Raw genomic sequence first — 13008 nt, 5'->3', positions numbered from 1 at the left:
ACATGCTCTGTTCTCGCTGTTGCCATCAGGAAAGAGGTGTCAGTGCCACAAGACTCGCCCCACCAGGTTCAGGACCAGCTGCTCCCCCCTCCACCATCAGACTTCTCAACAATAAACAATAAGGGACTCATTTAAGGATTCTTACTTTTGTACCTTATTGATTTTTCATTCTCTGTATTGCAGTTAGTTTATTTACATTTATTACCTGTTTACGGTTCTTTATTCATTTACATGTATACACTGTGTACCGTCTTTTGCACAACCAATGAGTGGTAATTCTGCCTGGCCCACAGAAAAGGAATCTCAGGGGTTGTATGTGATGTCATGTATGTGCTCTGACAATAAATCTGATGTCTGAAATCTGAGTTTCTCCAGCATTGTGTTTTTACTGATTATTTCTCTCCATGGGAGAGATATATTTCTTTTGTTTGCCTGTTTACATCCTTATCAGAACCCCTTCCTAGTATTTTGGCCTCTATAAGGGGTTGTCGGTGCTCCTTCCGTCCCATAGCCTACAGGTCACCCCTGGACAAGGTATCGGACCTGTTTAGCCTCCCATGTGAAGCCATGGGCTGCAAATGGTGGATGGTTTTTACAAGCAGATTCTACAAAGTGGAATTTATGGTTGTAGATGAATCTGCAGATCAATGGCCAGGGTTACCCATCCAGTACGGACCCTGCGACTGATGAAGGCACCTCAGTATTTTTTTCCCCCTCGTATAATCATGAACTCAGCATTGACTACAGTCTCAGGTCAAAGATGGAGCCTTCACCGAAGGAGAACAGGGGAGGCAACAATTCGGAGGGCCAGAGATAGTGACGGGTGGAGAGACGTGACACCTGAATGCTGTGGGTCGATGAGGTGCAGTGAAGCTGCGCCGATTGCCATTGCCTCTTGGAGGTGTTCCACTGCGGGTCTGTGCGGAAGGTACCTGCACGGTGCGGATGGAAGGAGCCGCCTGCAATGAAGTTAGTTGACAGCCCATTTGGAGACTAAAACAGAAAGATAGAAGAATATGTTCAGAATTTTATTCACAGCATATTTTTTGAAAAAAACTGGGGGGGGGGGGAGAGGCTTGTAGGGCATTTAAGATACAGTTCCTCTATCCCGAGGACGGGGTGAAGCGCTTCACCGAGCTGCAAGCGGATGGGCATTGCAGAGAAGGGGGCGGGGCGGGGGAGGAGGGGCTGGGTGGGTGCGGCGCCGCCGATTGGCCCTGGCCGCTCACATGTGGGTACTAAAGGCCGGCTTTGCGGCGATGCCTTTGTTCTTTCGACGCAGAGCACCTCTCCATTGCCGCCCTCCCTCTCTCTCTCTTCCCCCCGCGAGAATGAGCTACGGTGCCGATTATTACCATGGCTCGTACCGCAAGGCGTTCGGCGACTGCCTTCGGTTGCCTGGCCGGTTGTCGGCGGGCAGCCCCTCCAGGAGCTCGGCGACCAAAGTGTCCGCGTCCCGCAGCGTCTCCCCTTTCTCTTACAGAAAGGCGGGCCGCTACATGGCTTCTTCCCCCGACTCGTTCGACTTGTCCCAGTGCACGGCAGTCAACAACGAGTTCAAGATCATCAGGACCAACGAGAAGGAACAGCTCCAGGGCTTGAACGACCGCTTCGTCACGTACATCGACAAGGTGCACCACTTGGAGCAGCAGAACAAGGTGCTGGAAGCCGAGGTGACCGTGCTGAGGCAGAAGCAAGCCGAGCCGTCCCGGCTGACCCAGGTCTACGAGCAGGAGATCCGCGACCTCCGCACCCGGCTGGAGGAGCTGAGCCACGAGAGGAGCCAGCTGCGGCTGGACTGCGAGCATCTGGCCAGCTGCCTGGACAAGCTGAAGGACAAGTACGAGCAAGAGGCGCAGCAGCGAAGGCAGGCCGAGTGCACGCTGAAGGCGTTCAGGAAAGACCTGGACGACGCGACTTTGGCCAGGCTGGAGCAGGAGAAGAAGATCGAGTCGCTCCTGGATGAGATCGCCTTCATGAAGAAGATCCACCAGGAGGACCTGGCCGATTTGCAAGCCGCACTGCAGACGTCCCAGGTAGGACCTTGAGGGAGGAGGAGGTGCGGGGGGGGGGGGGGTGGGGTGAGCCGAGGGCATTCAGGAGCTGTCCCGCACCTGAAACTTTCACCGTTTCTCGCTCCACAGATGCTGAATGTTCAGGGCTTTCGCTGATTTTCTTTCCCGCATGTTAACTTTTTGATTTCCACGTTCAGGACGGAAATGGGTAGATTTTTAGGCACTTTTGAATTTTTTTAGGCATTTTAAAATATTCCGGGATTTTTAAATATTAGACATTTAAAGACATGTCTGGACATTATAAAATATATTTTTATATTGTTTAAAAATATTTTATATGGTTTAGTATCGTTTTACATATTTTAGACATTTCGATATTTTTAGATATTGAGATGTGAAATTGACACATTTGATCTGAGGGCCGAACGGCCTTGCTCCTTCTTCCCCTCCCCCTTCCCCACCCCCCCTTCCCTTCCCTTCCCCCCACCCCCACTTCCCCTCCCCCCCTTCCCCGATAGAAACCATTGGTGTGGATCGAACGCGTCCGCTCCACTGGCCACACGATCGAGGAGGACGCAGAGAGGCAGCGCGTTCGCCGCTGCGCCCGTTTACGGACGCATGATGAATGGATCCCATCTAAGGGGGAGGGAGTTGGGGGGGGGGCGGGACACGGGGCTGCCTGAGGGGGGGCGGCTGCTCCCGGCTCACACTGGACCCTGTCGAAATTGTCCCCAAAGAGGGACGACAATTATATATTTTTACTAATTACGTCAACATTTCCCTCCCCTTTCTGGGTTCCTGCTATCAAGACAACGCCAGGTTTCTTCTGAATTGCGTTAAATATGGGGCGATTGACGTTCGACGTTTTTTTTTCTAAAAGGCGAGATTGCTCTGTGCAAATACAAATGAAGAGAATTCATGAAATGCAAATGAATTAAATGATGGTCCCAATGGATCTCCCAAAGGCCACCCATTTTAATTCCACTTACATTGCCTTGCCGATGTGTCTGGGCGTGGTCTCATGCCCTACCATTCTGAGACCACCTGCAAGTTGGAGCAACAACACCTTATCTTCTTTCTGGGCACCTTCCAACCAGATGGCATTAACATCCACTTCTGGCTTCCCCCTATCTCTATCTTCCCTCCCCCCACCCACCTTCACAGATTCAAAATCAATTCTCACCTTTCCGCTTATCATATCCAATAACACCTTTTAGATGGTCTGGACTCCTTTTCCCCTCTCCCCCCCCCCCCCCGCCAGTCTTCAGTCTTTATTCTGATGCCTTCCTGTTCTTTGTTTACTCCTTGAGGAAGTCCTCAGGCCCAAAATGTCGGCAATGTATATTTACCTCCTCTGGACTCTGCGAGACCAGCTGAATTCCTCCGGCAATTTGGTGTGCTTTAAATGATTAGCTAGGGACCGACAAGAGACAACAGATGCTGGAATTGGGGGCAGAAACAAACTGCTGGAGAAACACAGTGGTTCCAAAAGCATCAGTGGGGAGGGAAAGAATGGTCAAAGTTTGGGGGGTTCGAATTTTTCATCTCGATGAAGGGTTCTCGTCATTCTTGACCTTTGTCTTTCTCCCACTGATATTGGTGGGTCCACTGAGTTTCTCCAGCAGATTGTTCTTTTTAATGATTAATTGTTTAATGAGAAACCATAAAGATGATTTTACACACTTGAATTATGTTGCTATCTAGTTCAGGAAATATGACTCACAGTCTGAAAAGACTTGAGAGCAGATCATTCCCATTGCAATCAAATTTGATTAAATGGGGAAATCAGCAAGGCACTGCCCTCATTTTGTTTTGCAATCACTGGACAGTCTCCTTGCTATCCTTGTATTCAGCCAATAAGCCATTCACACAACACTGGAGAAATTCACCAGGTCTTACAGTGCACTTGGTATAGCAAAGATAAAGATACATGACCAACATTTCAGACTTGAGCCCTTCATCAAGGTATGAATAAACATCAGCACGTGCCTGAACAAAATGGTGGGGAGAGAGGCAAGAGGAGGGGCACTGTCCCACAGGCAGTAGGTGGATAAGGGAGGGAAGGCACACAGGGGGAGGAGGGTGGAGAGCTGCAGGAAAAAGAGGGGGAATGGGCTCGTGGAAACCGGAGGTTTATGCTGTCTGGCTGGAGTGTCCAGACAGAAAATTAAGTGTTGCTCCTCCAATTTATGGGTGGTCTTGGGGCAGGTAGGGAGGGACTGGACCAGGGGAGAACAAATTGAACTGAGATGAGATGATATCAGTTCAATGGAATAGGAGCATGTGGAAACAATGTGTTTTACCTGGATATTTGGAGGTGTATCTTGGGTAGGAGCCAGTGTGGGGATGGGAAACAAAGGTTGGAGGCTGTGGGAGGGAGATATTCACATGAGTGCTTATAATGCAAATGGGGGAGGAAATCAGTGACACTGAAGGGACCCTGAAATAAAAGCTTCTTCTGGCTCTGTCCCATAGGAGGATGATGGTTCCTTTCACTCAGTTTGTGGGGTTTGATAGGAGGATAACCCCACTCCTCTGAAAGGAACAGCATGTGTGCGAATAGATTTAGGTGAGTAGGGTCCAGACTCACCCTCTCGACATTCTGTCCCGTATCCAGCAGCCTGGTGAGGTCCAAGACAGCTGGGGGAAGTTCTTGTTGCAGTGAATGGCCAGACCAAGCTTCGATGCAAGGGATGCCCTTTCCCCGCTTCATGACACGTATTTGCTCGATGGCTGTTGATCCACAAGAGGGTTCATCCAGTATTTGACAGGTCTTGTTTTTCATCCTGCAGGGTATTTAGCCACCCTCTGCACCTCGTCGCTGACCACCTGGCCAAGCGAGAGGTAGTATTGGGTTGCATGTAACCGTAGCACTCCGGCGAGTGACCTAAATAAAAATAAAAGCCAATATTTCTGAAAATACCTAGTTGGTCAGGCAGCATTCATGGGGAGAGAATTAAAATGAATTTCAAGACTTTTCATCCAGAGTGAGCAAAGTTTAGAAAACAAATGTCTTCTAAGGAGACACTCAGTGACACTGAAGGGACTCTCTTTTTGATTCTCTCACTGTAAGGGCGACCCTAATGGTGACCTCTTTGCCTTAGGGCAGGCAAAAGGTGATTTTGTGCAATACTGCATGTTCTGTACTATTACATGACAATAAAGGAAATTTCAAAATTTGTAAATTAAATTTTTTTTTTTAATTTAGACATGCCACACAGTGACAGGTCCTTTCGGCCAACAAGCCCTTAGCCACCCAATTACACCCAATTGACCTCCAACCACAGTACATTTCTGAAGGGTGGGAGGAAACCGGAGCACCAGGAGGAAGCCCACGCAGAAATGGGGAGAACATACAAACTCAGTGGCGAATTCCAATTGCTGGTGCTATAACAGCGTTGTGCTAACCGTGACACCCTAAAATCTTGGAAATTTAAGTGCAGGGTCTTTTTTTTTGTTCAGAAAGGTAAGTGCTTGGAATGGAGTGTTAGGAGGCTTCCAGATCGGCACATGCTAGGAAAGGAATGGAGGGGTGCGTATCGTGAGGTCATCCTTTTCGTCACAGACACGTGTGCCAAGTGATCTATTCACCAGCTAGACTGGGTTCTGCTGTGAAGGTAATGCAATCCTACCTTCATCCCAAAGCTAGCTTTTCAAATGGCAGTCAGTGAAATAGAATCAGGAAGATTCTCTCACCCGGGGTTGACTAAATCAGCATAGATTGCTGGAGGATCATTTTTATCCTTTTGAATCCCACTCTTTTCCTGGGTTACTGGTACACTTGCATCGCTTCTGGGGCACCTGATGCACCAAACACTTTTTAATAAAACTCCTTGAAAATGTGATTGAAAAACCCACCTGATATATCCCAATATATACAAAAAACACAATACAGGTCAAACATTGTGCTTGAAATAGCAAGAAGATGCATAACCAACGATTCAGCCTTGATACGATGGAAACCAAAGTCCTACTGAGACCATCTGGTGGAAAGGGTTAACGGTTTAAAACTAAATGTTTAAATGGTTACCAAAGCGCAGTGGTTCTCAACCTTTTTCTTTTCACTCACAGCCCACTTTAAGGAATCCCTATGTCATCAGTGCTCTGTGATTAGTAAGGGATTGCTTAAGGTGGGATGTGAGTGGGAAGGGAAGGTTGAGAATCACTGCTCTAGACCCAGTTGTTACTGAAATATTTTGCTTGAGAAAAATTGTCATTGGCCCATTTCCTTTGGAGTTACAAAACCGAGCAGATAACGAGTCAATGAGGTATGATTAAAACAGTGGATTTCAAACTTTTTCTTTCTACCCACAGGGAATACCTAAAGAAAAAGCTTGAGAACTACTGGCTTAGCGCATTGCTCTTACAGTGCCAGCAACCTGGGTTCGAATCCGGCCACTGTCTATAAGGAGTTTGTACGTTCAAACCCGTACTGGGGGTGTAGGTCAATTGGGGTATTTGGGCCTCACGGCCTTGTGGACTGAAAGGACCTGTTTCCATGCTGTATGTTTAAATTTAAAATAAACCAGATTTATCATATTTGTTTGATGGCTGAAATATCTAACAATATAGAAAATGTGTGTCAAAGTGGTTCAAGATGTTTAAAATAAGTGATTGGTGCTGTACAAGTGTGAGTCTGCTTGTTACAGTCTTGGTTTGAATTTGGAGCTGGCTCTGTAAGCACATGTACTTTCCATACCCCAGGCAATGTGCCTGCTGTCCGAACAAACAGTGCTTCTAGCGGACACAGCGCCATTGGGTAAGAGGTCCAGGGATTTGAGGTTCCGAGTCATGTCACTTTGTGCTCTGGCCTCAACCTGTGCTCTTCCTTCCCACTGTTTTATCCAGGTGTCTGTGGAGATTGACGTGAGCAAGCCGGATCTGACTGCTGCTCTAAAGGAAATCCGATCCCAGTATGAGATGATAGCACTGAAGAACCAACAGACAGCAGAAGAGTGGTACAAATCAAAATTCGCCAATTTCACAGAGAACGCAGCGCGCGGTAACGAGGCTGCCCGAGCAGCCAAAGAGGAGATCTCAGAGTACCGGCGTCAGCTCCAGACTCGGAACATTGAGATCGAAGCTATCAGGTGCACTAATGAGTCTCTGGAGAAGCAACTGCAGGAGATGGAGGAGAGACACAATGCTGAGATTAACAGCCTCCAGGTACTTACTGAACACACTTCACCTCTCCAGACAATGGCAACGCCTCTATACAGTCCTACCTCTAACACTACAGTTCATCTTGCTCTTTTCCTAGGTTACTGGTACACTTCCACCTCCCATCACTTCCGGGACACCTAATGCTCCAAACATTTCTTTAATAAAACTCCTCAAAAACCTGACCCACCTCACCTATCTCAATCCCAGGAGAAATTCAGCAGGTCAAACCGTGTACTCGAGATAGCGAGGATAAAGTTACACATAGGGTAACCAACGTTTCGGGCCTGAGCTCTTCATCAAGGACTGAGCTTCATGGCTCCCAGCTCCAGTTGGGCTCCACAAGGAGGCTCAGACTTTGATGAAGAGTTCAAGTCCAAAACGTTGGTTATCTTGGACTTTGCTAAATGAAGTACACTTGCTGAGTTTCTCCAGCATTGTGTTTTTACTTCAACGATGGTGTCTGCAGATCTTTTGTGTTTTTATTGGTATCCCAATATCACATTTGGCTGTGTATAATTAATGTCTCATTCTGTACACATGGCATATTTTGGTTTTACTATGATCACAGATTAGTGTTAGTATATTTAGTGTATAGTAGGTATTTTCAGTTAATGTACAAACCTTGTATATACCAGAAAGTATGGGCCCAAATAATTCAGTCGTCTTGATTTCAAGTAAATGTCTTCACTTAAATGAAAGAATCAATTCTATTGTCATGTTTTTATTATCCTGGACTAAACACCATACATGCCTTTTTACACAAGTATCATGGTATATATTTTGTGTAGCCAGTGCTTTCACATGCATAACTTCATAATTCAATTTAAGGCCAATTTTATGTCCAAAGCTGAAGATGTTTGGATCAGTTAGGCACTGGTAAGTTGAAGATGCAAATCCAATATTATTCTTTATCGAGCTATGCTAGTGTAGTAGAAATGGCAATCATCCCCAAGATGGGTTTATTGTAAAATAAAATGAATTAAATTGAAAATAAAAAGCTTTAAATTGAATTAAACAATGCCGTGCACAGAATGATATACTCAACTTACGACCGTAATTGGGATTGGTCATAACTCGAATTGGTCGTAAGTCGGATTTGCATGTCTTAGCGAGGTATTAAGTCGATTTTTCAAAACAATTTTCAACGAATTAATCTTTAATGAAGAATCTCAGTGTATGTACAAAATTTTTTTAAATTTTGGTCATATGTGCGGGCGGACATAACTCACATAGGTCATAAATTGAAGACTACCTGTATTATTAATCAGGTCAAGCGTGTTATCCCAATTTTCATCTGGAATTGATTTATGCCTACTCTAAATTATTTCCATTAACCCTCATCAGTTTTCACCACTCACGCACACTAGAGGCAATTGTTGTCGCCAATTAACCTTCCATCACTGGGGTGTGAGAGGAAACAGTGTGTCCTGGAGAAACCTCTGCCATCACAGGGAGAATGTGCAGACTCCACAGACCACACCTGAGGTCAGGGTGGAACCTGGAGCTGTGACAACTACGACTTTCTGCTAGTGAGACAGGGAAATACAGACATTGAAATCTTAAGCAAAAGATGGAGGAACTCGATGGGTCAGACAACATGCATGGGTAGAAATGGTCAGTCAATATTTGGGGCTGGGACCCTTCAATGTCTTAATAAAGGGTCCTGACCTGGAACAGTGTCCTCAGACACATGGTGATAGACTTAGCAATCACTTAAAATTCACAATTAACAAAAACCGAAACTATCAACATGACTGTGTGGTTTTTAACTTCAACAGGAGACCATCAATCAACTTGAAAATGCTTTGCAGTCCACAAAGAATGAAATGTCTCACCATCTGAGAGAGTACCAAGATTTGCTCAATGTCAAGATGGCACTGGATATTGAAATTGCTGCATACAGGTAAACTGCTCCTCTGTAAAAATGTCTCAGTGTACTTGCTAACCAAGCCAGCTGACTTGGGTGCCTATGCAAACGCTTACAAAAAGCACTCTGTTTAACAGAACGTCAAGAAATTAATGGTGTTAGTATTTCAATATCCATCAATGTTTCATGTTTAATTTGATTAAATCTTAAAAGAATAGGTCAAATCTCTTGCCAGAAGCCGTGGGTATTACAAGGCTAAACAGTTCAACAACATGACTGGTGAAACCATTTGTTTGGTTCTTTTTAATATTCACTGGGATACAGTAGTAATAGACCAGTCACGATCTTCACGCAAAGTAACACCAACTGCTGGAGGAACCCAGCAGGTCAAGGCGGAAAGCGGGAGGGGGAGTGGTGGGAAAGGAATCGTCGATGACGCTGGCCAAGACCCTGCATCATGATCTAGATTGGGGAGTGAAAACTGCTGATTATAAAGAGGAGAGGTGATACAGATGCCAGAGGGTGTTGGTGGAGCGAAGAGGGGGGCAGGCAAGAGGAGCTGGAGTGGAGTAGGAAGAGAGGCAAACAGGTGATAGTTTAGATTTACTGTCAGAGTGCGTACATGGCATCACGTACAACTGTGAGATTCTTTTTTCTGTGAGCCAGGCAGTATTTATATTTATTGGTAGCGCAACAAACTATACTTAAATAAGAGATAGGTACACAAAAGAGTGAAATGTAAACAAACCATGCAGTATAGAAAATAAATATTGAATAATATATAGTGTGCAAGTAAGATGGATATAAGACAAGACTTAAACTTCTGATTTTTTTATTGACATTGTTTCATTCAAGTTGCCTTTATTTGAAGTTTTGAGAAATTCACTTGTGAAAAATGGACCTCTCAATGGGAAAGGCATTTTCAACTGCCTACCTTGTTGACCTCTGTTTTAATTCCAAATTGCACCTCAAAGTGCTACTTGTGCGATCACACACTCAGCAAATTTTAGAGAAAAGAAATGTTGCCCCCAAAACCAAGAGAAACCAACGCGATATTCTGGGTGTGTTTTTTTTTTCAGGAAACTACTGGAAGGCGAGGAGACTCGGATAAACACAGTAGGTAGCAGTGGTCCTGCATTCATGGTCTCAGCCTTTCCTTCCACCTTCTTGTCTGATACGAAGACCTTCACTGCTGTCGGCTCCAGGAAGGCCACAGGAGGGGATGGCGCAGAGAAGACACCAGCCACGAAGATGGACAAATCTGCCGAGGAAGAGAAGGCGGGAAAAATGGAGAGCAAGAATTAATGGTTGCCATCATTTTGCTGGGCCCTCCCATTCTTTTCACATATCTCTTGCACCCCATCCCAACCCAAGAAACAAAAAATACATAGAAATAAAGTCTCTAGCTAGCAGGAAGTAGTTTGCTTAAAAGAAGACAGTCGGGATTATTACAAAGTAATCCTCCTATTATATTCTGGTCGCAAAGAATAGCACATATAAAGTTAGCTCCAATTCTAATTGGTTCAGGTTAACTCGCAAAATCAGATGCATTCTTGATTTCAATAATTCTATATTTATAATTAACAGTCCTGTCCTTGAAGATATTTGTCAGTGTTTAGAATTCTTTCAGCATCCCTTGATATTTATTACAGACAGTATTTACAATAAGCTTCTACGTGGATGTTTTCAGAAGAAATCCAGTGACTGTTCTGCATTTGAGAATATTAAATATCGTCCATTTCCTGATCTCCTTTCCTTCCTCGTGTTGTTCACTTGACTACTTGTTGTTCCAAAACTTGCCTTAAATATAGATGTTCCATGGTAGTTCACAGAATTGTTATCAGATATTGGGGCCTAGTTTCAAAGGCATGTGGATTAATTTAAATTTAATTGCTCTTGGAAGATCATTTTATGTTATACTGTATTATGATATATATAATCATTATATTTGATGTATTATGTATAAGGATGTGTATTCGCAATGCTCTTAATTGGTGATAGGGGAGGACATTCCTTCCCCCACCCCATCATCACTGTGTTCAGCTGTGCCTAGGGATTTTCCGCAATTCTTCATCAAAATACCTACCCCGCGTAAAACTCGCCCTGCATTTGTATTAAACCCAAACCGGAAACCGTTCCTTCCACTTCTCTGTTGTGACCTCCACCTACAGACATGCTATGGATGTCTAGGCAATCATTGGTGAGTAGTGTGCTGCAGGGTTCAGTACTGGGTTTGCACTGTTCATTAATGATGTACATTAATGAAGAGGGGACTGTGTGCAGTGTATCTTCAGTTTAGGGATGACACTAAGTTGAGTAGAAAAGCAAGTTGTGCAGAGGAGGCGGAGAGATATAGATAGGTTAAGTGAGTGGGCAAGGGGCTGGTAGATGGAGGACAATGTGAGGTGATCCACTTTGGAAGGAAAAATGGAGGATCAGATTGTTATTTAAATGGAAAATGGTTGCAACTTGCTACCGTGCAGAAGGACTTGGGAGTCCATGAATTGCAAAAGATTAGTTTGCAGGTGCAGTAGGTTATCAAGAAGGCAAATGGAATGTTGGCCTTCATTGCTAGAGGGATTGAGTTTAGTAGCAGGAGGTTATGCTGCAATTGTACAAGGTACTGGTGATGCCAGATCTGGAGCACTGTGCGCAGTTCTGGTCTCCTTACTTGAGGAGGTATATAATGCAGGCAGTGCAGAGGAGGTTCACCAACTTGGTTCCAGGGATGAAGGGGTTGGCCTATGAGGAGAAATTGAGTTGTCTGGGACTGCATTTGCTGGAATTTAGAAGAATTTGAGAGGACCTTCTAGAAACATAAAATTTTTAAAGGAATAGATGTGATGGAGGAAGGTGTGTTTTTTTTCTGCTGCCAGGTGAGACTAGAACTAGGGGGCATAGCCTCAAGATTCAGGGTTGCAAATGAGGAGAAAGTGTTTTACCCAGAGGGTGGAAAGAACAAAGTGAATTTCTGGAAAACTCTGCTTTAAAGTCTGGAATGGGCCAGAAGGCCACATTATTGGCAATTATGCTGAATGCAAGATTCATCTGTCAGCTCCAAGGCCAGTTTACCCATTAAATAAAACAAATCAGATTCATTTTTGGTTTCTGGAGAGGAAGAGGGCGAATCTATGGAATCCGCTCCCCATTGAAGCTGTGGAGGCTACCTCAGTAAACATATTGAAGACAAGATTTGAATAGATTTTTTCATAGTGGGGGAATTATGGGGGAAAAAGGAGATAAATGGAGATGAGCCTATCATCAGATGTCATTGAACAGTCGAGCAGGCACAATGGGCTGAATGGCCTACTCCTATATCTTATGGTCTGTGATGGGGATGCACTGATTGTTGGAGCACTAATTGTTACCCCATCAAAGAGTGTTTGTCATTGTGTTTGGAAGCAAATTTCTCCAAGAAGAGCAGCTTTAACTCAGGCAGACATCAAAGACCACGGTATTGTTAAGCTAATGCTCAGCTACATGTTGAGGAGAAAATTACTAAAAGGAAATTCCAGTGTTTCAAATGGCAGCTGCGTTGTAATATTATAGAGAAACAATAGTTTTGAACTATTACAGTAGAATGGAGGGATGCAGAGATTGCAATGACTCAGTTCAATATTTAATTGGAGAATTCACCAATATTAACATCTTTCACTTTTAGCACAAGATAGCAACCCCCTGCCCTGTACACGGCAAGGGATGAAAGGCTTATTAGGTATGCCTGTTTTCTGCCATTGAAGCAAACATACAGCAAATCCAACAATGTGATATTCTCCAATGCAATTGTTCCACGTATAATCTGGACAGCCATCTGTAAAGTATTTCTGCTACACTCAGTTTTCCACTGCAGAGAAATGATAACGCCTCCCAATTCCAGATCGCAAATGTAGAGCCTGAAAAGTAGCCACGTTCTCCATTCTCATGAAAGTCTGCACTCACTGTGTGTGTAGTACAAGCAAAGAA

At 44.6% G+C, this 13008-nt stretch overlaps 1 protein-coding gene across 1 annotated transcript; it reads left to right on the top strand.

The window, feature by feature from the left end:
* The first annotated feature begins 1331 nt into the window (after nucleotides 1-1331).
* Nucleotides 1332-10350, top strand: LOC138752904 (low molecular weight neuronal intermediate filament-like). Its single transcript, XM_069915514.1, has 4 exons — nucleotides 1332-2036; nucleotides 6864-7181; nucleotides 8957-9081; nucleotides 10125-10350. The coding sequence occupies exons 1-4, from the start codon at nucleotides 1332-1334 to the stop codon at nucleotides 10348-10350; spliced, it is 1374 nt and encodes a 457-aa protein (XP_069771615.1).
* The last annotated feature ends 2658 nt before the right edge of the window (nucleotides 10351-13008 follow it).

Source organism: Narcine bancroftii, chromosome 2 (genome assembly GCF_036971445.1).
Source record: "Narcine bancroftii isolate sNarBan1 chromosome 2, sNarBan1.hap1, whole genome shotgun sequence".
In the NCBI taxonomy this organism is placed as follows: Eukaryota; Metazoa; Chordata; class Chondrichthyes; order Torpediniformes; family Narcinidae; genus Narcine; species Narcine bancroftii.
The sequence above is the reverse complement of the archived record's forward strand: the minus strand, read 5'-3'. Positions and strand labels throughout refer to the sequence as shown.

Coding starts and splice junctions, on each gene's coding strand:
- LOC138752904 (XM_069915514.1), top strand. CDS start 1,332: ATGAGCTACGGTGCCGATTATTACCATGGCTCGTACCGCAAGGCGTTC. Junction 2,037..6,863: donor CCGCACTGCAGACGTCCCAG/GTAGGACCTTGA, acceptor TGTTTTATCCAG/GTGTCTGTGGAGATTGACGT. Junction 7,182..8,956: donor CTGAGATTAACAGCCTCCAG/GTACTTACTGAA, acceptor TAACTTCAACAG/GAGACCATCAATCAACTTGA.